Below are 25,157 nucleotides of genomic sequence, written 5' to 3'. Positions count from 1 at the left end.
ATAGAGAAGTTCAAGCTGCGATATCTGGGGTACCTAGCTTTTCATTTTACCCATTTTTGGATTGAATATCTTTGATTATCTTATTCTTTTCAAGATGCATCTCAATAAATTTCTTTCTTTGCATTTTGCTGTCATTGGTTAACTTACTTGCTTCGAGCTATATTTCTGGTCCGTTGTTATGATCTTTTACAATTATTTTGTATTGAAATAATGATTAGTGGACTAATAACACTTTCACAAAAGAAGTTTTACATATTACTCTGGAAGTTTTTAAATAATATAAGAACCTGAAACAGGACTATTGTTTAGAACTCACCAAGCCTAAGGGTTGGAAATATTGAAGAAAAGATGATTATCTCTTTGGACTCTTTATTGGTTAAACCAAAAGACAAGACATTTCATTGGTGATACACTCTCGAAAAATAACGATCAATGGCAACCCAAGTGTAAAAAAGGGTCACCCTCGGAAAAAATGATACTCTGCATTTATACAAATATCAGGCATATACATCTGGTCATTACGCCTAGGGAATAGTGTAACAGATAAAACTGATTAAAGATGATACAAATCCTATACCTTTGAGTTGCAGCAGAATGGATGGAAGAAACCAAATGTTATTCCTCTGAAATTACAGTGGGAGGCACAAACTTTATGTCCCAGAAGGTACAGTGGAAGGGGCTCTGAAATTACAGCGGGGCAAGCTTGCTGAGCAAAATGTGATTATTTCTTTGACTTTTTTGTTAAGAATACCAGCCGAATAAGATGGCAGCGTAATACGTCAGTGATAATGTCCTGATGAACAACGAGCGATGATATCTTAAGCATTTTAAAAAAAAAAAGCTCATGACATTTCTACATTCATATAATAACACATCTAGTTAGGAGCATTTGATTCATTCGATCATTTGACATAAGCATCACATTTAGTTAGGAGCATTTGATTCATTTCAATCATTGCATCCTAATTATTTGGCATAAGCATAGATACGTGAAACTGATTTTACAGATCATGTTCCTCAGAGGATAGTGCAGTGGAATCAGTGAATCCACAGGCCTTAAAACCCTAAGCAGTAGGGTAACAGGTTGAAAAATACAGATCTCCCCTAAACAGTAGCGGAGTAGATCAAAGACAGCAAGCCGTAACCCCCTAATCAGTAGGGTAACAGGCTAAAAAATACAGATCTCCCCTAAACAGTAGCGGAGCAGATCGGAGACAGCAAGCTTTAACTCCCTAAGTAATAGGGTAACAAGCTGAAGATTATAGATCTTATCTCCCTAAGCAATAGTGGAGCAGATCAAAGATACACGCCTTAACCCCCTAAGCAGTAGGGTAACAGGCTAAAATTTACAGATCTGGGCTTACCGAGCAATAGTGGAGCAGATCAAAGATACACGCCTTAACCCCCTAAACAGTAGGGTAACAGGCTAAAATTTATAGATCTGGGCTCGTCGAGCAGTGGTAGAGCAGGTCGAAGACTCGCCTTAACCCCCTAAGCAGTAGGTTAACAGGCTAAAATTTACAGATCTGGGCTCGCCGAGCAGTGGTGGAGTAGGTCGAAGACTCGCCTTAACCCCCTAAGCAGTAGGGTAACGGGCTAAAATTTACAGATCTGGGCTCGCCGAGCAGTGGTGGAGCAGGTCGAAGACTCGCCTTAACCCCCTAAGCAGTAGGGTAACATGCTAAAATTTATAGATCTGGGCTCCCCGAGCAGTGGTGGAGCAGGTCGAAGACTCGCCTTAACCTCCTAAGCAGTAGGGTAACAGGCTAAAATTTACAGATCTGGGCTCGTCGAGCAGTGGCAGAGTAGATCAAAGATATACGCCTTAACCCCCTAAGCAGTAGGGTAGCAGACTAAAATTTACAGATCTGGGCTCATCGAGCAGTGGCGGAGCAGGTCGAATACTCGCATTAACCCTTAAGCAGTAGGGTAACAGGCTAAAATTTACAGATTTAGGCTCGCCGAGCAGTGGTGGAGCAGGTCGAAGATCTACTTTAACCCCCTAAGTAGTAGGGTAACAGGCTAAAATTTACAAATCCTGGCTTTCCAAGCAGTGGTGAAGTAGGTCGAAGACTCGTCTTAATCCCCTCAGCAGTAGGGTAACAGGCTAAAATTGCAGATCTCATCCCACTGGCTGGAGTGGAACAGATCAAATTTTGACAGATCTTATCTTCACTGAGCAGGAGTGAAGCAAATCAGATTTTGGCAAGTCTTATCTCCATGTAACGGTAATGGAGCAGATTTCAGCCACCAGCCTTATCTTCACTGAGCAGGAGTGGAGCAGGCTAAATACTAGATCTTATCTTCGCTGAGTAGGAGCGGAGCAGATCAAATTTTGATGAATCTTATCTCCATGTATCGGCAATGGAGTAGATTCCAATCATCAGCCTTATCTTCACTGAGCAGGAGTGGAGCAGGCTAAACATACCAGATCTTATCTTTATTGAGCAGGAGTAAAACAGATCAAATTACAGCAGATCACATCTCTGTGAAGCAGCAACAGAGTGTTTTGAAGCAATAAGGTGCGGTCGGTTGCGGCAAAGAAGACAAAACTCAGCCAGCCCAGGCAAATTTGGCCCTTCTAAAATCTTTGCTCTATTCTCGTTACACGACAATGAGTAAAGATGGGCAGCTGTAGGACCAAATTTATGCTCGGGCCCAAAGCTCACAAACCCAAACCCAAATACACTACACAGCCCAACTAATTTATGCCATGACCCAATACAAGAAACAATCCACTACCTCCATCACCCCCACACCCTACTAAATCACCCCACTAACTCCATCACCCCACTAAACCATCCCACTAACTCCATTACCCCACTTGCCACTAACTCCATCACCCCACTTGCCTACAAAAAGAAAGGGCAATCAGTTGTAAAAGTTGGCTATAAAAGCCATTCAAACTATTGTAAAAGGGGGCTTGTTCTTTTTTGGAGATTAATCAAATATCAAAGCAAAAGAGGTTTTCTTTGTCTATTCTTGTAATACCCCGAAAACTTTTACAGTAAGATATTATCCTTGATATAGTAAAATAAGGAAATAAAGTGACAAAAAGGGAAATTTTGAGTTATGTCAAAATTGAGAAGTATATTATGATATATTAATTCAAGAAAGGATTAAATTGTAAAAGTGAGAAAAGTTTTGTTGCACAAGAGTAAATACTCAAAATTTGAGGGGTTAAAGTGTAAATATGAAAAAGTTGAAGGACCAATAGTGTAAATATTTTAAGAGTGGAATGATCTAGAAACTAAGGAAAATGGATGAATTAGGACCAAATTGAATAGGTGAAGAACTATGAGGGACTAAATTGTAATTTTACCAAATTAAATGATGACCCAAGGATGGAATTTTAAAAGATAATAAAGGGCAAAATGGTCAATTGGAAGAGAGAGAAATTTAGAAAGCAATGATGATGTTGGAGATATTTTAGATTAAATAAATAAATAATAGTTTATTAATATTTTAATTTAATTTTTAAATGATATTTTATTATTTTATTATTATTTTATTTAGTATATATAAGGAAAGAAAGATGAAGAATCATCATCTTTTTCCCATGCACCCAACGTATGAAGAGAAAAGGAAGAAAGAAACTTTCTTTTCTTTACAATTTGGTTCTTTTACCAAAAATTCACCATTTTCACCCAAAAATCAAAAGAATTTCCTTAACTACCAAGAGAGAAAAATGTTAAGGAGGCTATGGGAAGTTAAAATATTAAGTTGGATTCAAGAAATGGAGGCTGATGGAGAGAGAAAATCAAGATGAAGGTTGGAATCAATAGAACAAGGTAAGAACATCATGATTTCAATATATTTTTAAGTTTGATATTATTGAAAAAGCTTGAGATTGATGTTAATGTAGAGTTTCCTTACATATGGTCCTATGTTCTTGATATGTTAATGAAGAGAAAATAAGAGAAAGTGAAGAGAAATAGTGTAGAGAAAGAAAATAAGGGTGTTATTAACATGGTAATTAATATCTTGCACTAAAACAGTTCTAGACAGCAACAGTATTCTAAATTTGAAAAATCACCATAAATTGTAGAAATTGAATTATAAAATTAAAAAAAATATGGAATTAAATATTATTGAGTCTAGGTTCTCATAGAAGAAACAGTGTAAGCAATGGATTTGTAAATTTTGAGATATAATGAATTTTGTGAGACAAGGTCAGAATGAATTCGGGTTCCCCTGTTCAGACTTTGAAAAATCATAAAAAAATAAATAAAAATAATTAGGGGCTTAAATTTATATGTATAGAATCCTGAATGAGTCTAGTTTTATTAGAAACAAACTATAACATCATTTGAATTCTGTACAAGGAGATAATTAATTTTTAGTGAAGAAGGGTCAGAACTGTCAGACAGCAGAACAAGAGTGACTTTAATGAATAAACTGTACTAATTGGATAAACCAAAAATCTTGAAAATTTTATGGTAAAAATATATGTGAGTCTAGTTTCAGATAAAATTTACAGATCTTAATTTGGGCTTCTTTAACTCAAGAAATAAATAATTTAGTGACTATGACTCAAATGGACAGCTTTGAATATACATATAAGTAAATAGTGAAATTATTGATAATGTTACTTATAAGCATATTATATAAATTTAAGGATGTGGAATGGAGAGGAGAAGGAGGAAAATATATATGAATATTCAGCAAGCATGACTAATTTGCATGTTTTAGGCTTAAAGACTAAATTGAATAAAAGTAAAACTTTATGGGTAATTTTGTAAAAATGTCAAAAATGACCAAATTGCATGAAATGGATTAATTTTATTATTTAAATTACAAAATTGAATGAAATTATTAATTTAGTTCAAGATAGGGGAAAACATGTTTTAGGGATTAAATTGAAAAGTGTTGAAATTATGGAAAAATTCTGATATTTTATAGAATTCATGGATTGTTATCAATATGTATGAGAATAATAGCTGGAAATAAGGATTAAATTGCAAGAGTTTTATTTTCCTGCCCCTAAGGATGAAATCATCATTAATTAAAAGTTTAGGGGCAAAATGGTGACTTTTCCTAGAGCATTAATTAAATGCATTAGAATATGAAATGAATGAAAATGATGATCAAATTTATTTATAAAGATCCAGACGACTCAAATATGAGACTTGATCGTGGAAAAGAAAAGATATCGGATTAATGAAATTATAAACACAAACAAGCAATGAGATAAGTTCGTGTAACTTGAATTATATTCTTAAATGCTTGAAATGCATGTTTTTGATATGAATATGATTTGAATGTTCATTATATGAAATTTATGAAACATTGACATATTTGATGGGAAGAAATCCGGTTGAATGAAAGGAAAATTCGATGGATCTCGAAAAGGAATTGACGGTAAAAGGATCTAACCGGACGGGTGATCCTATCTGATATAGCCCTCCGAAGAATATGTGGAAAATGGATTTAGCCGGACGGGTAATCCAATTAGGGTCTGAATTTAGCTTTGGACTGGTAATTCAGATCCAAGCTCATTAGAGTAATTGTCGTTGTGGGATTTAGCTCTGGTGGTAATCCCAACAATACTCTATGAGTTTATATTACTGGGGTTTAGCTTGGACTGGTAATCTCTTTGTAAGGATGAGGTTCATGGAGTGTGCTCTCGATATGAAATGTGTAAGACCATGGTTAAAAGATACCATGGCAACTGATATGAAATGTGTAAGACCATGGTTGAAAGATACCATGGCAACGTGATATAAACGAATAAGACCATGGTTGAAAGATACCATGGCAACATGACGGAAATGAATAAGACCATGGTTGAAAGATACCATGGCAACGTGACATGAAAAGAATAAGACCATGGTTGAAAGATACCATGGCAACATGATGAGAAAATGAGTAAGACCATAGTTGAAAGACACTATGGCATCATGTCAAAGATAAATAAGACCGTGGATGGAAGACGCTATGATATCTATTGAACAATTGATATTCGTGTAATACGTATTAGATGACGAATGGTTACATGAAATGGTTGTGTGAAATGTTTACAAGAACTGGTCATATGGAAATATATGTACAAAATAGTTGTATGAAATAATTATGAAGATAGATAAACAAAATAAGAATAAGTACATGGAATATAATTTATGTTAAGTTTGATATAAACTTTACGGAATAAATATACTTAAAATATATGGAAATGATGAAACATGAAATATTGATATAATGAAACGATTGATATATACTTATAAAGAAATGGTAATAGAATTAATATGTTTCATGACATGTACATATATGATTAACTTTGATACGTTGATACAAGGAAATTATGTAAGTAAAGACAATTATTAAACTCAAATGTGACATGTCGAGAAAATAAGTATATCAATATTGAATTTATATGAAATATATGCAAGTATACTAACAATGATGTGGCTTGACACTTAGACAAAGGACAAGCTATTGATTGAATGGTAATATGTTTAATTACAAGAAGCATTGAAATGGTAAGTACTTAGATGAAAATAAAATTTAAGATTTTGCGAATTTTTTTTTTATAATCTCGATTTAATTCCATTTGGTTTCTAGTGTATGTTTGGGGCTTCGAGGGCCCAATAGAGAGACGTTATGATTATTTCCAAAATCTGAATAATAAATGACTCAAAATTATCTGAAAATGTTCAGTAAACTCCGGTAATGCCTCGTACCCTATTCTGGCAATGGATACGGGTAGGGGGTGTTACAATTCTCGTTTTAAGTTCTTTGTTTGTTTATTGTTTTCCTTTTAATTTTATTTTGTTTTCTTATACGAAAGTAAAAATAAAAGGAAGAAGCTTACCCATTTTAGAATTACCGAAAAATGGTTTTTTTGAGGTCCGACTGCCATGCACGGTGGCGCCGACGGCGGCCCGTGGGGGTCCGGTGACCGGAGTAAGGCCGGACGATGGCCGGATTTAGAAGGGAGGGAGAGAGTGTTATTTTTATTATTATTATTATTATTATATTTATTATATTATACTTATTTTATTACTGTTATTATTATTTTGTATATATTTATTATCATTGATTTATTATTATTATTAGAAACATATTTTTATTTTTATTATTTTTATATTATTATTTTTATTAATATATTATTATTATTATCTTCTATTTTATTATTGTTATTATTATTTTAATCGTTATTACTATGTTTATGGTTATTGTAGCATTATTCTATTATTATAGTAATTAATTCTACATTTTCATTACCCTATATATTTTCTTTTTATATTTGTTTTATCCTCCATATGTATATATATTATCGTTTTCACATTATTACTTTTATGTATAGATCCTTTCTTTATCTATGTATATATATATATATATTATATTTTCATATATACAATTTATTTCTTTTGAAAATCCCGTTTTAAAATTATACTGTCTATTTTGACTATTTTCTTATTATTAATATGTGTATTATAGAAATCCTTTTTCCTATTTTCTTCATTTTATATATTTACATAATTATTTTTATTTCTTTTGTTTGTGCCATTATTAACATGTTACTACTACCATTTTATTATTTGTCATTAAATCTCTTTTTGCCACTATGTTTTATTGTTAATATGCATCGTTCAGTTTATTATGGTAATGTTATTTGCATGTGACATACCATTATTTTCGTTTTTAAGTTTTAATTGCCCAAATTCATTTATTCACAGATTTATTATCAATTGTTTTTAAAATAATGGCAATGTTCGGTATTTAAAGACTTCGAAGAATCGTGCCCTAACGTACTGAGTTTCGCTTTCTTTGTTTGTTTTGAATATTCGAATATCCTTTTACCAGTTCACTCTAAAAAATTTTCAAAATAAAGGCAATGTTCGATATTTAAAGAATTCAAAGAAACGTGCCCTAACGTACTGGGTTTCGCTTTCTTTGTTTGTTTTGAATATTCGAATATCCTCTTAAGGGTAAAAAATATTGTGTCCTAACGTACTGGCTGTAATGTTTTACCTTGAGGTGAGATGGTCTTTAATACACGTTTGACTTACCTAAATGTTTTAAAAGCCAATAAAATGAGGATCACGTTTTGAACTCTGTCCAAATCTTTAATTTTCGACATTAAGACTCTAAATAATCAATCAAGTACCAATTTTGGGCGTGTCGAGGGTGCTAATCCTTCATCGTACATAACTGACTCCCGAACCAGTTTTCTATTTTCGCAAACCAAAATCATCATTTTGAAAAATTTATTTATTTATTAACAACGACTATGTTTTGAGGTGATTCAATCACACCCTATTAAAAACGATTGGTGGCGACTCCCAACTTTTCGTTTTCAAAAGTCGATTTCCCGTTTTCAAAAAAATGGTTTCGACACTACTCTTTCATGAAGGCACGAGGAGGATTCATTATGTGTGCATTTAAGCTTTGTAAGGAAAGGTCCCCTATGACGGATTTCAGGTCTGTTACCATTATGCTATGAACCAATGCAGTGAGTTTATTGTTATTATTTTTAATCTTACGTTATAATATCTAATCTCATCATTAGAGTAACTAATCTCACCGTCATTACTGTTTTTACACTAACCATAAGTAAACGCACCGTACATCCAAAAGGATGGTATATTCGATGTTATATATTGAGTAGAAAATTGTCTCGACAACAATTATACATCAAAATCAAGTATTTTAAATGAAAACAATGTCAGCTTAACAAGTCTGCTTTTGCTGTTCAAATATTTCATTAATCTAATCGAACTGAATTTTCCATTCATTTTTTACCATAACCAATATATATTTTTGTTTTTTCAGATTCCAACTATGGTGTTATATGTACCATAAGCTGCAAAAATCAATCCACACAATAGGACGCAACAATCTAAGGCTTTCTGCCACAAACTCAAAGATGATCCCAACAAAGTTAAGTGAAATGAGGCGGGCAAAACGAACGAGATCAATGCACATACAGTACTCCCAACAAACGACGCAAATATAGCAAACCCCGGAACATATGATGCCAAAACCGCTAAACCGATTATTAGAACCGCCCTGCTGGTGTATGTTCCTAGCTTGCCTAATCCTGTAATTGAATTTTCAGCATCATTGTTGTTGAGCTTCTGAAACCATATAATTTTCTTCAACTTCCCTTCCAAGATTTCGTTAACGGGGTGAACCATGATGGGGAACGTAAATACGAGCCCTAGGCATAAGCCAATCTGTTGCCAAGGAGCACAACAAATGAAGAGACCAAATAACATAGATTGCAAGTAAAAGAAACAAAGGAGAAGATCAATTGATTACCTGGACTGCAGTGGCTGTCCAATTGTTAGGAAGATTTATTGTTATGATATCTTTTGTTTCATCACCATAAGCTAAATAACCGAAACTCCCAAACAGAACATACATAAGTGTAATCCAAGTAAATGCCATGCCTAACACCTTAGGGAATGTGTTCCTCTCTTTCATTGATTGCTCCAGAGCCAATGTCATTCCGAACCCTTCGAAACAGAACACTGCCATCCCTCCTGCAAACGGCAACCCTCCCAAGTTATCAGCGATGGCTTTCCGGTCCCGAAATGAAAAGCCTCCCCCGATTGCACGTTCTATATCTTCTTTAACAACAAATCCCATTGCCAACACATTGCATATATCGGCAAAAATGCTGAAAGGGGCAAAAGCTGAAAGGGATCCAATCCATGACAATGCAATCTCAATTGGGACTAACAAGAATATGTAAGATGCAACACTGAAGGTTTGACCCTTGAAAACTGATACAAGGTTTTGACCAATGAATACCAAGTATGCTACAGATCCTCCACATTGAGAGATGAAAATGAGAAATTCAGTCAAGTATCTGCCTGGTTTTCCCATGCAAATGTAACCCAAATCACCATATGTTATTGTCCCTTGTAGTTTATTTTCTGATGCTGATTTATCCCTGCACTGAACCTATTAAAAACCCAACTTTTCAATCAATATAGTCTAGGAATCTACACAAGGTTCAATGAACAAAAGCAATATTGAAGAAGGGAATAAGTGATACTAACCAGAAGGAGCATGCAGTAGAAAGTAGCAAAGCCAGCAAGGATAACACCTAGGGATCCAGCGAGCCAACCGGCAACCCGAAAAGCAAAAGGGAGGCCTAAAACGCCGGTTCCAACTATTGAGACTATGATGTTGCCTATAGTCTGAAATTTGGATGCTGTTCCTTCTGTTGTTGATGATGATGGTGATGGATTAATTAAAGGAATTATTTCAGAATTTTTCACCATTTCTTTTTTTTTTCAGTTTCTGGAGAATGATAGATAGCTAACGAGAACAGGGCTTCAAGTTTAGTGGAACACAGTGGTCCCTATAGGCTAGGGCTTTGAGACTCTTCGGTGCCACGTTGCTATTCTCAAGCAGTAAAACAATATTCACATTTAATAGGGATGAAAGAGAGTTATTATCCTTCAAGGATTCACATTAGAATAGGAGTTTCTTTTTGGATGGATGTCTGATGAGACAAAAAGAGTGGACTACATTTAGAGAATTGAGAAATCTTACTATATTTTATTCATTATTTCTAAATTTCACGCACCCAATTATAGTAAGGTGGTGGTTGGCTTTACCTACCATATGAATAACATCCATGGTAGGATTTTGAAAGGAAGCAATCAAAATGAAAAATGTGTATATGATCGTGTTGCAGAAGTTTGAGATAAATTAGGGTTTTCTTTTTCTATATGTATAGCCATCCGTTTGGGTTGAGAATGGACTCTCTAACAATAATGAATCTAGAATTTGAACTTCATTCATATTCCTTTCTTTGTTTGTCGATAGAATAGATAAATTAGAGTTGGCTATTATTTGTTTAAAAAAGAAGTTTATTTGTAGCCATGTGTTAGCATCATCCATGTGAGTGCATGTTCTCTCCCCTTTTTTCTACTCTGGGTTTTTGTCCTCTATCATGGTGTTTTCTCTAGTTTTCTTATCTCTGTCCTCTTCAGGTCGCACCGTAATCATTACTCTATGCTCAACATACTTTTTGACAAGTGCATGTTCTTACAAAGAAACAATGACGAGATTGTCTTGGATTTTAACCCAACCATAGGAACCAAAATTGCACAATTTAAGGTAAGCTTAGATGCGCGATTAGATTCAGTTAAATGTATTTAGTTTATCTTTTGCCTTATATTATAATATCATTATAATATTTAATCTCATTATCGCTGCTGTTTTTACACTAACTGCATGCATGTAGACACACTATCTATCCTAACCCACTCTAAGAATTTGTAAATGTTTGCCATCAATAGAGTTGAATTATATGAAAAGATATAACAGAAACAAGGAAACATGGCAGATAAGGCATGTGGAAATCAACTGTATTGTTCAATATAGTCCTTGTTCATAAAGGATACATATTCTATTGTTCAATATCTACATTCTAATCCAGCAAATTGCAAGGCAACTAGATTCAGGCCTTGAAACAAAGCGGCTGACAAACACAGTCAATAGCATGAATCAGTTTTCTCCTTGGACCTACTGCATCTGCACCCATATCCTTTAGCTTTTGCATATTTAGATTCACTAACTGGAATTTATTGATACTTTTTGCTTGAAATATCCTTACAAACTGATCTAATCCTAGTGATTTCAACCACCTGGTAAGGCCACCAGCTTGTTGAAGCTTTCTCTCAAGATTTGAAACCCTTAGCCTTCGATTCAGTATCATGCTCCCTGAAAAAGCAGCATTAGGACAATGCATTGATCTTACACTCTTGAGAATTTTATTATGAGATTTCAAAGCAACCACTCCACCAGGTTTCTTTGGTTCCTCCACTCCAGGACCCAGAGCTGGAAACGTGGGTGAAGTTGAAATTTGTTGTCTAGCAATTTCCATACCCATTTTATGAGCCAATGGAGTGGATTTAGGAAACTTTTGAACATCCTCCTTTTTCTGGCCTTGTAATTGACCAGGTCCTTGGTTTGCCATTTTTGATTTCTTAGAGGAAGGTAATGGAGGTATAAGAATGGTGACTCTCTGCTTTTTAACTACGACCCAACCATCTTCTCCAAGCAGATCCAATTCAAAGTTGGGATATGAAAAGCCTAAGCGGCCACCTCGAGCATTTTTTTTGTTTGAATGCTTCAATCCGAGCTGTCTTTGCTTTGATTTCACCATTACCACACACCTATTTCATATATATATATATATATATATATATCAGGAAGTAGGCTAAAAGCATTCAGTATTGCAACTAAAATCTCAATCACATAAACGATAAAAGAAGAAACCCGCAAAAGAACTATAATCATCCAAGCAAACAATAATGAAAATTTTCTTTCAAAACATCTCACTTTTAACCTAATTTCCTAGATATCACGTGTTCATCAAACCTCCGTTGCTCGGACTCGCCTGAACGGCTGCCACACACAGGATATGTGTCCGATCCTTCCGAAACTGGTATTAGGTTTTGAAGAAGAAGCGGTGGCGGTGGCCGATCAGAAGAAAAAAGTTAAAGCTGTACGGCTGACAAAAGAGAGGAGAAGAAGAAGAACCAGCGGCGGCGGGGAAGAAATGAAGAAAAGAAACTAGGGCACAGTTGTATGGGCTGAGTGTTTATGGGCATTTTTAACCTAATATTTGGGTTTTTAATTAGATAATAAGATATTAGCCCAAATAAATTTGTTTAATAAAAATTGAGTTAATTGCTCAAAACATCTTAAATTTTGACCCTTATTTTAAATCGATTTCTAAAGTTTAAATCATTTTAATTATATTCCTAAACTATTGAGGTTATATTAATTAGGTCCTTTAGATATTAAAATCATTAATTTAATTGTTAAATGACATGTCGATCTTATGTGATATAATTTAAAATGAAAAACTTAAGAAAAAAATATTGTAAAAATAGATGTGTTAAAAATCTTAATTTTGAGGTCTTCAATTCGCTCATTTTTCTTTTCAATTTTACTTTATTTTTAATTTTTACGTTTAACAATTATGCAACAACATTCATTTATTTAAAAATTTCATTTTATATTTAGCAACATAAGATTTAATGTGTAATTTAATGGTTTAATAATGAAAGAACTTGATTAATATAATATCGATAGTTGAGGAATGTAATTAGAATGTTTTGAAGTTTAGAGGCTGTTAAAAACTGAACGTCGATACGACAATGTAGAAATATCGCAAAGGAAAAAAAAAAGAAAAATAGAACACAAATTTTACGTGAAAACCTTTTCGGGAAAAAACCATGGGTAGAGGAGAAGAAAATTCACTAATGTTGAATTCGAATGATATAAGAGGAATTTCGACTACATCTATTTATAGGTTGAAAAAGCCTGATTCTAATGAATGTAAAATATATTATGTTAATAAATGCTAAATATATTCTACTACAAAATCTTTTTAGAAAAAATAGATTTTGTTTAACTTGACTTGCAAGTAATCTTTTAGAATTTGGGTTACACAACTCTAATAGAGACCAGCTTAGAATAAGGGTTATAGTTTGAGGATATTTGGAACAGTTAACTTATAAAAAGTATACTAATCTAAAGTTCTCATTTCATTTCTTTACTTTTTTGTCTGCTACCCTAGCACGCTTTTGCCTGCCCTCTTGGCACGCTTTTTTCTAGGTTTTCCTTGTTTTTTCGTCTTTTTGGGTTGTTTGGTAGCGGTAAACGGTGCAGTCTTCTTGTAGTTATCAGTAAAAGGCAAAAAGCTTTAGATTGTTTATGTGTATCAATGGAAATGGAATTTGCTAGATTATCCCTTGATGAAGAGGAAGAAGAAGTTTTGCAATTACACGCAGATTTGGGTTTGAGAAGGGAAGAGGAGAATCTTTGTTTGGTAGGATGCTTTTTAACAGCCAGTATCATACACTTTCCAGCAATGAAGAATACTATGGCTAATATATGGCACCCCGTTCGTGGTATTCAGATTCAAGATTTGGGGGAAAAACGGTATTTATTCCAATTTTATCACATTATGGACTTGGAAAGGGTCTTAAAGGGATCTCCATGGTCTTTTAATAATCATTTATTGATTTTGCATCAGTTGCAATGGGGGAGGATCCATTACTAGTTCCTCTAATTGCTACCCCTTTTTGGGTACAAGTTTATGACGTCCCAATAGGTTTTTATTCTGAAAATTTGGCTGTGCAATTAGGAAATTTCATTGGAAATTTTATGGAATATGACTGTTTAAGTCTGGGCAAGGAAAATAGGAATTGTATGAGGATACGAGTTAAAGTTGATGTTCGTAAGCCTCTAAAAAGGAAGAAGCAGATCATGGTGCGAGAAAAATGTTCTTATGTCAGATTTAAATACGAAAGACTGTCTTTGTTCTATTTTTATTGTGGTAAGTTAGGGTGCAGTGATTCCTTTTGTGAAGCAAAGATGATGTTAAGAGCGGAAGTTGCTGAGATGGGTTGGGACCTAACCTTACGTGCCCAATCTAGGAGAGCTCAAGCAATGAATAGTATCTGGCTACGAGAGGAAGGGAAAGTGTTTGGTGGGGGATATGGTGGAAGACAAAACCAAGAACTTACAGTGGGAGGAGTTAATAAAGAAGCTGTACGCACAAAGAAAATTGATCCTATAATGGGATTCAGTTTAGAAGGAAGAATGCCAATTGCACAGATAGGGGGGATAGATTCATAGATGATCGATCTTAAATAGATGATTGATCTCAAAACAGTATGGACCATGATTTAGAAGATAGTCTATTACTGGGGGAAGAAGGAAAAAAAAGGGTTTGAGGTGAACTGGAAGAGAATAACATTATAGCAAACAGAAGTAGAAGGATATCTGAAATCAACAACTTAACATCGGCGGCTGCCAAAAGGCATGCCGACCGAACGCAATGAAAATATTAAGCTGGAATGTTCGTGGATTGGAGAATCTACGGACAGTTAGAAGACTTCGGCATATGCTGAGGTTACAAAATCCACAAGTGGTCTTCTTTATGGAGACGAAGTTAAATAGTAGACAGATGGAGAAAGTTCGACGTAGCTGCGGGTATCATTATGATGTGGAAGTAGATGCGGTTGGTTCGAAAGGAGGATTATATTTAGCATGGCGTGAGACGATTGATATAACGCTCCAAAGTTATTCAATTTGACATGTAGATGTGATAATTGAGAATTTAGATGATGGGAAAAAATAGAGATTTACAGGGTTTTATGGTTCTCCTTATACACATGAAAAGGATGAATCTTGGCACCTTTTGAGACGTTGAAGATATAATGGTGTTTATCCTTGGCTAGTAAGTGGGGATTTCAATGAGATTCTATATGGGTTTGAAAAGAAAGGTGGATTACCTAGAGATGAGAGAAGGATGGAAGCTTTTCAAAAAGTGCTAGAAGAATGTAACCTAATTGATGTAGGGTATTCAGGAAGATGGTTTACTTGGGAGAGGGTAATTTTCCAGAAACGAATATTCAGGAGAGATTAGATCGAGGTGTAGCTATTGAAGAATAGATGTCTTTGTTTCCTGAATCATTAATTCAACACCTTTCTCATTCTTTTTCAGATCATTGTCCTCTACTTATTGCTACCGATAGGGGAGACAGAATGATAAGAGCTTTAAGTTTGAAGCTTGGTGGATTTTAGAAGAAACATTTCTTGAGGAGGTTAGAAGTATTTGGGAAAATTCTACTGGGGACCTTTTATACAAACTGAAAAATATAGGAAAAAATCTAGAGGGATGGGTAAAGCAGATTGGAAGCAGAAGAAAATTTAAAAAGGAGTTGCTGTCCGATAAATTGTCAACCTTATTGGAAGCTGAAAGAAACGATGAAAATTTGGCAGAAATTATAGAAACTAGAGTTCAGTTGAATTTTGAAATTTAGAAGGATGAAAGATATTGGGAATAGAGGGCTCGGATTAATTGGTTGAAACTTGGGGACAGAAATACAACATTTTTTCATAAACAAGCAACTCAAAGGAAAAGGAAAAATCTGATTCAGAAAATGCAATTTGAGGATGGCAGAATAACAAAAGAAGATGAGGAGATTGAGTCAATTGCAAGAGCATTTTTCAGAATTTATTCTCATCAGATATGTCAGGAAATTTAAATCATATTATGTCTGACATCGATTGTTGTGTTTCTAAAGAAGACAATCGAAGGTTGTTATCAGGGTATACGAAGGAGGAGATTTGGGTAGCTGTATCAAAATTAGGGCCCACAAAAGCACCAGGGGAGGATGGATTTCCAACTTTATTTTATCAGAAGTGTTGGCCCATTATTGGCGAGGAGGTTTCAGAATATTGCCTACAGAAATTGAACGGTGATATGGAAGTAGGCATGATCAATAAAACAAACATTGTGCTTTTACCAAAAACTACCAATCCAACAAGTATTACTCAATTTAGACCCATAAGTCTATGCAATGTACTGTATAAAGTGATATCTAAGGTGATTGCTAATCGACTTCGGGGGGTGATTGGAAAATGTATTGATCTAGCTCAGAGTGCTTTTGTTCCAGGGAGGTTGATTTCTGACAATGTACTGCTTTCATACGAAATACTGCACACTCTAAAGAAAAAAAAGTTGGGAAGGGAGGGTCTAATAGCAGTTAAGTTAGATATGAGTAAGGCATATGACAGAGTGGAATGGAAGTTTATGGAAGAGATTATGAAGAAAATGGGATTTGAAGCAGGATGGGTCAAGTCTCTAATGAAATGTGTATCGACAGTTTCATATTCTGTTGTCATAAATGGAAATAAAGGAGAGATTTTTTGTCCCACCCGAGGATTACGACAAAGGGATCCCTTGAGTCCGTTTTTATTTCTATACTGTGGGGAAGGTCTCTCTAGTTTGATGAGGATAGTGAATAAAAGGAAAATTCTCAAAGGAGTGAAAGCTAGTCGAAGTGGGCCCTCTATTTTTCACTTACTATTTGCGGATGATTGTATTTTGTTTACAGAAGCTATAGAAGAAGGGGCGCAAACTCTCAAATTGATTCTAAAAGAATATGAAATAGGCTCAGGTCAATGCGTGAATTATAAAAAGTCAACAGTGTTTTTTAGTTTAAATACACAAGATGGGGTTATAGCATCAGTCATTGGCATACTAGGGGTACGAAGATCAACCGATCCAGAACGATACTTAGGGCTTCCTAATTTGGTGGGTAGGAAGAAAAGAGCGGCTTTTCAAGTGCTAAAAGATAGATTTAAATAGAGGATCGATAACTGGAGCATTAGACATCTTTCGCAAGGGGGTAAGGAAATCTTTATTAAAGCTGTCCTACAGTCTATCCCAACTTACACGATGGCTTGTTTTTTACTTCCAATATCTTTGTGTATCGAGCTAGAGGGAATTATAGCTAAATTCTGGTGGCAAAGAGGTCGAAATAAAAAAGGCATTCATTGGTGCGTATGGAAGGAATTATGTTCGCTTAAAGAAAATGGTGGACTTGGTTTTCGAGATCTTGAAAAGTTTAACATTGCGTTGTTAGCAAAACAAGGTTGGCGTCTTTTTAATTTTCCAGACTCATTATTAGCGCGTGTTCTAAAAGCAAAATATTATCCTCAGTCAGACTTTTTTAAAGCTTGGTTAGGGAATTTACCTTCGCTTACCTGGCGAAGCGTTTGGGCAGCACGAGGTCTTTTGGAGAAAGGTTTATGCTGGAAGGTTGGAACAGGAGATCAAATTTCAGCATTGGGAGATTTGTGGATTTTAGGAGACGAAACAGATCGTTTGCAACATCATGAAAATCAAGAAAATGTCAAGTTAGTAGTAGATTTAATTGAAACTAGTAATCGAAGTTGGAATACAGATGTTGTAATTAATACCTTTCGACCAGAAATTGCTAGGAAAATTTTACAGATTCCACTTGCAGAGTTAGCACATGAGGATTTCCAAGTCTGGAGGGGGGAGATGTCAGGGGAATTCTCGGTAAGGAGTGCCTACAAACTATTACAAGGAACTAACGAAGATCCTAGTGAAATTAATTTACAGACCGAGTCTAAAAATTTTTACAGAAAATTGTGGAAGCTACATATTCCTTCAAAAATCACATTAACAGTCCGGAGAATTTCTTGGAACTTCATTCCGTCATTAGTTAACCTCAAGCAGAAGAAAGTAGTAGTTAACGCCATTTGCACTCGATTCAGACAAAATGAGGAAGATAGCTATCATCTTTTTCAGCAGTGCCCTACGACAAGAGAAGTTTGGGATCATTTAAAGCTTTCATGGATACTAAATAGTCATCATCAGAATATATGGGAATGGCTTACCTGGATCTTTAGCCAAGGAACGACTGAGCAGATTCGGTATTTTTGTTGCGGCCTATGGCTAGTTTGGTTCAACAGAAATAGGTTAATATACAATAAAATACAGGTATCTGGAAAGGATGTTGCGACACAAACTTACAGCTATATTTCTGAGCTAAATGGGATTAAAGAGAAGAGACTTATCGTTCAACCCATTGGAAATGTTGTACAGGAAAGAAGGAAACCAGGAGTCACAATATACTTCGACGCGGCCTACGACCAACAAGCCTTCAGATCGGCATCAGGATTGTTTGTACGGGATGAGGAAGGACAAATTCTTGCATCAAAAACAATTATCCACTCCGAAATTGCAAATCCATTTATAGCAGAAGCGCATGCAGGGTTGCAAGCAGTCAAGTTAGGGTTAGAAATGGGTCTCAACAAACTGGAAATCGTGGATGACTCAAAGACAGTGATTAAAAAATGCCAGAAGATGGAGATAGACAAATCAAACATTAGTGCGATCATCAGAGATATTCAGCAAACGAAAGGCAGTTTTCAAGAGATCAAGTTCCATTTTATACCCAGCAGAGGAAATCTTTACGCTCATACTCTGGCAAAAGAAGCATTAAAGAAAGGAAGTAGCCATTACCTGGTAGGAGGGCTTCCAGATTTCGCTCGTCAAGAATCGGAGGAGAGGAGACCAAGAGAACCAGATTGAAAAATGAAGGAGAAGGTCCGTTTGAATAAGGTAGTAGAAAATCAATTACTTTTGTTGGAAACTGCTACCGAATTAATGCTGGAAAAGACGTGAAATGACAATCCACTGAAGAGCCAGCTGGCGATTTGACTGGAAATGGGACTATTAGGCTTCCTGTTTAGATTTATTTCTGTTATTGTTTTATTTCTGGTTTTGTTTTAATTTTTTAAGATTCATGGATAAGTTGCTTTAAGCAGGTCTTGCTATATACGCAGGCCTGGAATTTTTAATAGGGCTTCTTTTATAGTTTTAGCCCAGTTCTGTTTGATAGTTTTGTTCAGTAATAAAAATCCAGTCAGATATTTTAAGTAAAAAAAAAACTTATAAAAAGTATTCTTTTAGTTTTATCAATTTATTTATATTTTTAGTTATGATAAAGAAGAAATCGAAAGATCGAAGAGGAAGAAGAGAATAATAGAATAAAAGCGCAGTAGAGAGAAAATTGGAGAAGAAGAAAGTGAGAAAATTGTGTTGTAATTCCTTAATGGTCATGCCCTACCCTGATTGGGCAATAAAAAGAGTGGGTAATGACCTTGGGACAACCTGGCATATGAGACACACTACGCACCATTTTTATTTAAACGACTTTTAGCCAAAACGACCTGTTTTAAAGACCCTGACTCAACTCCTTATGATACACATCATTTTATTAAAATACTTAAACCCCAAAATACAACTATTTAAGTTGGACACTAATTACAAGGAAATAACAGAAATATAAAATATAGGTTGATGATCGTTGCTGCAGTTTATTATATGGTAAATTACACCAACAGTCACTCAACTTTGAGGTAGTTAACAAAACAGTCGCCTAAATTTCATTTCAGTCACTCAACTTTTGAAAAATAACAAAACAGTCACTAACATTATAAAAAAGTGACAAAACAGTCACTAATTAACAGTTTCTGTCAGTGTATTAACGGGACTGCTGATGTGGCAAGTTATGTAACGCCCCAATTTTCGGGAATTCTGTGAATGTTGACAAAATTTCATGCTTTGATTTTGTCATTTGTGAGTGAAATTATGAAATAGGACCTATGTGAAAATGTTTGAAAATGCTATAGGCTAAATTGAAGTGGCCAAATAAATAGGAGTGCAAAATAGGAGGATTTGCATGATAAACCTCCCATTTTACATGAAGTGGCCAACCATCATGTTGTTGTAGACAAAATGTACACTTGATATCCATAATTTATGGTACAAATTGATACAAATTGATAATAGGTTAGGTAAATGTTCCATGATAATGGGTTAGGTAAATGTTCCATGATAATGGGTTAGGTAAATGTTCCATGATAATGGGTTAGGTAAATGTTTCATGATAAGAATATCATGTATTTTGTATTAAAGAATTAAATGGATGAAATATGAAGTTTTATAAAAAGAAAATGGGGTGAAAAGAACAAAGTTTTGTCCATATTTGTTCATCATAGCTGAAAGTTAGAGAAGAGAAAGGAGAGGAGAAAGCTCTTGAGTATTCGGTCATTAGGAGGAGGAAAATTGAAGGTAAGTTCTTGGTACCTTGCTTCTATTTTGAGGTTCATGAGTTCTTCTTGATTCTACCTTAACTCTTGAAGTATATTTTGATTTTTAGTTGTGTTGTGAGCATTTAGTCATGAATTAAAATGAAGGAAATGGTTGTTGTTTCATGTTCTTTTGATGAAAAATGGAAGATAGGTGAAGTTGAGCCAAACAAATGAACATGCATGTGCCTTAGATGCTAAAGGAAAAATCGGCTAACATGTTGTGCTTTAAAATGATGAAATGGAGATTATACTTAAGTAAAATCATAGATATGTGATGATTGATTGGTGATATACATGTTTAAATAACATGCATGCAAGTTAGGTGTGAAAGAGTGATTTGGTAATAAATCGTGGGACAGCAGAAGAGTAACGTGACTTTGGAAAATCACCATAAATTGTGAGAGATGAATTAGAAGCTGAATAAATTATGTAATTAAAGCTTATTGAGTCTAGTTTCTAATGAAATAAACAAGAACATATTTTAAATTCTGTACAATGAGAAATTTGATTCGTAATGAAGAGTGGTCAGATTGGTCAAATAGTGAAACATGGGAAACTTTGAGAAAAATCTGGTATTGATTGGATAAACCAAAAATTCTGAAAATTTTATGGATATAAGATATATGAGTGTATTTTCAGGGAAAATTAACTGAACTTGATTTGGAGTTTCGTAGCTCAGTTATAAATGATTTAGTGACTATTGCTCGTGAAGACAGCTTGCAGTGAAATTATGATTATGTGGTAAACATTGACAAAATTTGTTAATGGGTTGCTTATTGATTTCTTATAAGCTTACTATGATCTGTAGGTGTGGTTGGCGAATATTATAAGGGATTAATCGTAGTTCGTATTTGAATAGTTAGAGTAACGTGTTAGTAATCCAATTGTAGGCGGTTCGTGTGTGGATCTCGTCAAGATATCGTCGCAAAGCAGTGTGTAACTAACACCCTCTTTCTTAGTCCGGATCGGCAAAAGTCGAAAAGTCGAAATGCCGAAAAATGTATTTTATAGATTTGCGAGTGTGCGAATGCTCGTGAGGTAAATCGATTAATGTTTTGGTAAACCGCAAAATTTGACCGCAAAGTGCATGATTTACGTGCCTCGATATTTTTGGGCTTAATGGGCCAAAATTGGAATGATGGGCCAACAGCCCAATTTGGTAAGAACCTCGACGTGATTACGTTAGTACGTGAAAAGTAGGAATATGTATGAAAAACCCTAAAATAGATAAATTGCTGAAATACCTTTAAAAGTGAAAAATTTACGCTTTACCCTACTAGATAAATTACCAAATACCCTGGGTTAAATGGACCTAAATGCATGTTTGATGTTGTTATTTATCGCAAGCCATGTTGTTATTATCGATGCATGGGATGGGATATTGACGGAGGAAATCTTGAAAGTGGCTTGTCCACGTCTTGGAGGCCTTGCCTCAATTTATCGTTAATCGAGTGAAAGGTCGCAATCGTGGAGTGTTAAATTTGGGTGGGTTGAGCTATTCCCACATGGAGTGTATGGTTGGTACGGTGGAGTGTAGTGGTTGGTGGGTTGAGTAGTCTCCCCAAATGGGCTTGCATATGTTTACTAATGTTGCATGTATTTTGAAATGGGCCTATGGGCCATACTATTATCTGAATAAGGGCTAAGGCCCGCTTTATTATAATCTGAAAAGGGCTCTTGCCCAATACCACTATACCCAAATGGGCTTGCATATGTTTACCTTGATGTTGCATGTATTTTGAAATGGGCCTATGGGCCATATTATTATCTGAATAAGGGCTAAGGCCCGGTTTATTGTAATCTGAAAAGGGCTCGCCCAAGACCACTATTACTGAATGGGCTTAGGCCCAATAGGCTTGAGTGACTTGGGCTTTGAATGGGTTTTCCTTACACATCGAGTTTCCCCAAACTCACCCTTTTATTTTCATCCACGCAGAAATCCCCAACCATAGTGGGCTTAGAGTCGTGAGGGAATTGAGTGGCCACCCGCTCGAAAGTTTGATTTTCTTCCGTGAACTGGACATCCTTTTAATTACGTTTGAGGTTTTGGGCTTTTAAATGTAATAAGGCCGCTTATTTATTTTTGATGGTTTTAATATGTATTACTAAGATAGGTATTACTTATTTTAACTGTTGAAACCGGATAGCTTTAGGGCAAGTTTTCAAAAACAACAGTTGATTTCAAAATAACACGACAATAAGCAAAGCTTCCGAATGAAAGTATTTTCCAAAATTAATTACTTTTCCTAAAATGACTTAATCAAATCGGTTTCCTAGAAATATCCATGATGTTAAAGTGTGGCAATGGCGGTATGCATGTCTAGGATTGGATCCGAAGGGAGCTTGGTACTTAAGTAGTCCGATAGACTCACCACCTCTTTTCTGGTTTCCTACCTGGTGCACAACTTCCATTCACTTTAACCCTTAATGAATTAATCTTTTGAACATTAAGTACGATTTTCTGGACTTAGAATGGATTTTTTTTTAACGTTTTTGATGTGGCATGCCGGATCCGGCCATAACTTCTGGGCAGGGTTTGGGGTGCTACATTTAGTGGTATCAGAGCCTAGTTACAACAACTCGGCTGTGGAATGGGTTTACAAAATTTAGATCTTCGAAAAAAAATTTATAAAGATTGTGAAAAATGTGATTTTTAAAATTTAGATCTTTAGAAGGTGGCATTCCGAATCTCCGGCTCAAGCCTGTAAGTATTACTCTGAACTCTTCTGAATATTTTTCTAAATTATCTGTCTGTACTGAAACCCTACTAGGACACTCTAGATAGGATGATACTGAAACCATAGGAAAATCGATAAGAGATTGAAATCGTAGCTAGACTTGATTTCGCAAAAACAAACTCTCAACTACTATCGATTCATAAAACATCTGTAATAAACATTGGAATATTAATTGATGCATAAAATTCGTAATCAAGATAATACGATATGAGTACAAGAGGTCGTGGACGTGGCCGAGTAAGTGCTCGAGTGAGATCTTCGTCTTGAGACATATGCTGCGGTGGATGCACCGGTACCACCGATAATAGAGGTAGAGTCTCATGATCGCAGATCGGGATGATGCTCTATCGCAGCAATGCTTCGTGTTCGGAAAGGGTTACGGACAAGTTCGGCAACGAAATTCGAGGATCGATTCGAATGACTCGGCTAACGGAGCGGAGATCATTAGGGCGTGTCGGTATAGCCCGAATGTGGCGGAATATTGGTTGGAGGCCACGAACGGATTATGGACGACTTGGACCGCTCGAGGAGATTCGAATGGGGTATCTGTACTAAGTCCTTTGGGTCACTTTCGGTTAGGGTAGACAAACGTATAGGGATGTACCCTTAGAAACTCAAGGTAAGATTTTCCTGGAGATCGATGGAGTTACCGTTCGGAGAGTTTGATATCATTTTGGGAATGGGTGGCTTGTTAAGCATAAAGCGACTCGGATTGTGCTACTAAACGAATGGTGTTAAGGACCACAAAGGATGAGGAGGTTATGGTGATAGGTGAGCGAAGGGATTATTTGTCCAATGTGGTGTCGGCTTTAAGAGCCGAAAAGTGGATTCAGAAAGGTTGTGAGGCCTATTTGGCATTTGTAAGTCAGTCAGAAGAGGAGGGACTGACAGTGGATAAGGTTAGGATCGTAAAGGAGTTCCAAGATGTTTTTTCTGGAGGAGCTTCTAGGATTGCCTCCGAACCGAGAAGTTGAGTTTGGAATAGATTTGTTGCTTGGAACGGCGCCCGTGTCCATCGCACCGTATAGGATGGCACCGAAGGAGTTAGTAGAGTTAAATGCTCAAATTCAAAAGTTGTTGGATAGGGGCTTTATTAGGCCAAGCGTGTCTCCATGGGGAGCACTAGTGCTATTCGTGAAAAAGAATGATGGTACGATGCAGATGTGCATTGATTATTGCCAGTTGAACAAACTGACGATTAAGAATAAGTATCCACTGCCAAGGATTGATGATCTGTTCAACTAGCTTAGAGGAGCTTCTGTATTTTTCAAGATCGACCTTCGATTTGGATATCATCAGTTAAGGGTCAAGGAGGCAAATATCCAGAAGACGACATTCAGGACTCAGTATGGTCATTACGAGTTTCTGGTTATGCCATTTGGACTGACGAACGCTCCTGCAGCGTTTATGGATCTGATGAATCGTGTGTTCCAACCATTTTTAGATCAGTTCGTAGTCGTCTTTATTGACGATATCCTGGTATATTCTAAAACTGAAACGAAACATGATGAGCATCTCCGTATAGTGCTGTAAGTATTAAGGGAGAAGGAACTCTTTGCGAAGTTCAGCAAGTGTGAATTTTGGTTGAGAGAGGTAACCTTCTTAGGACATGTGGTCTCTGTTGAAGAGATTAAGGTGGACCCTCGGAAAATTGAAGCAATTTTGGAATGAAAGCCGCCTAGGTCAGTGTCGGAAATATGGAGTTTCCTAGGACTGGCAGGATACTATAGAAGGTTTGTAGAAAGTTTTTCGTGATTGCAAAGACCTCGATAAAACTCATAAGGAAAGGAGTACCATTTGTATAAACTAAGAAGCACCAGGAAGCTTTTGAGAAGTTGAATAAAGTTCGATCAAGCACTGTGTTAATTCAAATGAGTCCAGGAAGGATTTTAGTGTACAAGTGATGCATCACACGTGGGTTTGGGCTGCGTGTTAATGCAAGAGGGTAAGGTGGTTGCATAT

The 25,157-nt window shown here is 35.7% G+C and overlaps 3 protein-coding genes across 5 annotated transcripts; 1 reads left to right on the top strand and 2 right to left on the bottom strand.

Moving 5' to 3' along the window:
• Window positions 1-8,702: 8,702 nt before the first annotated feature.
• Window positions 8,703-10,488, bottom strand: LOC108462917 (amino acid transporter ANT1). Its single transcript, XM_017762830.2, has 3 exons — window positions 10,011-10,488; window positions 9,265-9,912; window positions 8,703-9,179 (listed from the first exon to the last, which is right to left on the bottom strand). Exons 1-3 carry the CDS (start codon window positions 10,233-10,235, stop codon window positions 8,772-8,774), a joined length of 1,281 nt encoding a protein of 426 aa, XP_017618319.1. The 5' UTR covers window positions 10,236-10,488; the 3' UTR covers window positions 8,703-8,771.
• A 130-nt stretch (window positions 10,489-10,618) lies between these two features.
• LOC108461684 (uncharacterized) lies at window positions 10,619-12,667 on the top strand. Its single transcript, XM_017761590.2, has 3 exons — window positions 10,619-10,860; window positions 10,953-11,079; window positions 12,326-12,667. Coding segments are annotated over exons 1-3 (348 nt in total). The 5' UTR covers window positions 10,619-10,858; the 3' UTR covers window positions 12,545-12,667.
• LOC108461683 (uncharacterized) lies at window positions 11,317-12,429 on the bottom strand. 3 transcript variants are annotated; one of them, XM_053025167.1, is made up of 3 exons: window positions 12,307-12,429; window positions 11,767-12,140; window positions 11,317-11,685 (listed from the first exon to the last, which is right to left on the bottom strand). In XM_053025167.1, exons 2-3 carry the CDS (start codon window positions 12,128-12,130, stop codon window positions 11,423-11,425), a joined length of 627 nt encoding a protein of 208 aa, XP_052881127.1. In that variant the 5' UTR covers window positions 12,131-12,140; window positions 12,307-12,429; the 3' UTR covers window positions 11,317-11,422. The 3 variants fall into 3 exon arrangements, with proteins under 3 accessions (XP_052881127.1, XP_052881128.1, XP_017617078.1); XM_053025168.1 differs by having other exon boundaries at window positions 11,851-12,140; XM_017761589.2 differs by having other exon boundaries at window positions 11,317-12,140.
• Window positions 12,668-25,157: the final 12,490 nt, after the last annotated feature.

Source organism: Gossypium arboreum, chromosome 2 (assembly GCF_025698485.1).
Source record: "Gossypium arboreum isolate Shixiya-1 chromosome 2, ASM2569848v2, whole genome shotgun sequence".
NCBI lineage: Eukaryota > Viridiplantae > Streptophyta > Magnoliopsida > Malvales > Malvaceae > Gossypium > Gossypium arboreum.
The sequence above is the reverse complement of the archived record's forward strand: the minus strand, read 5'-3'. Positions and strand labels throughout refer to the sequence as shown.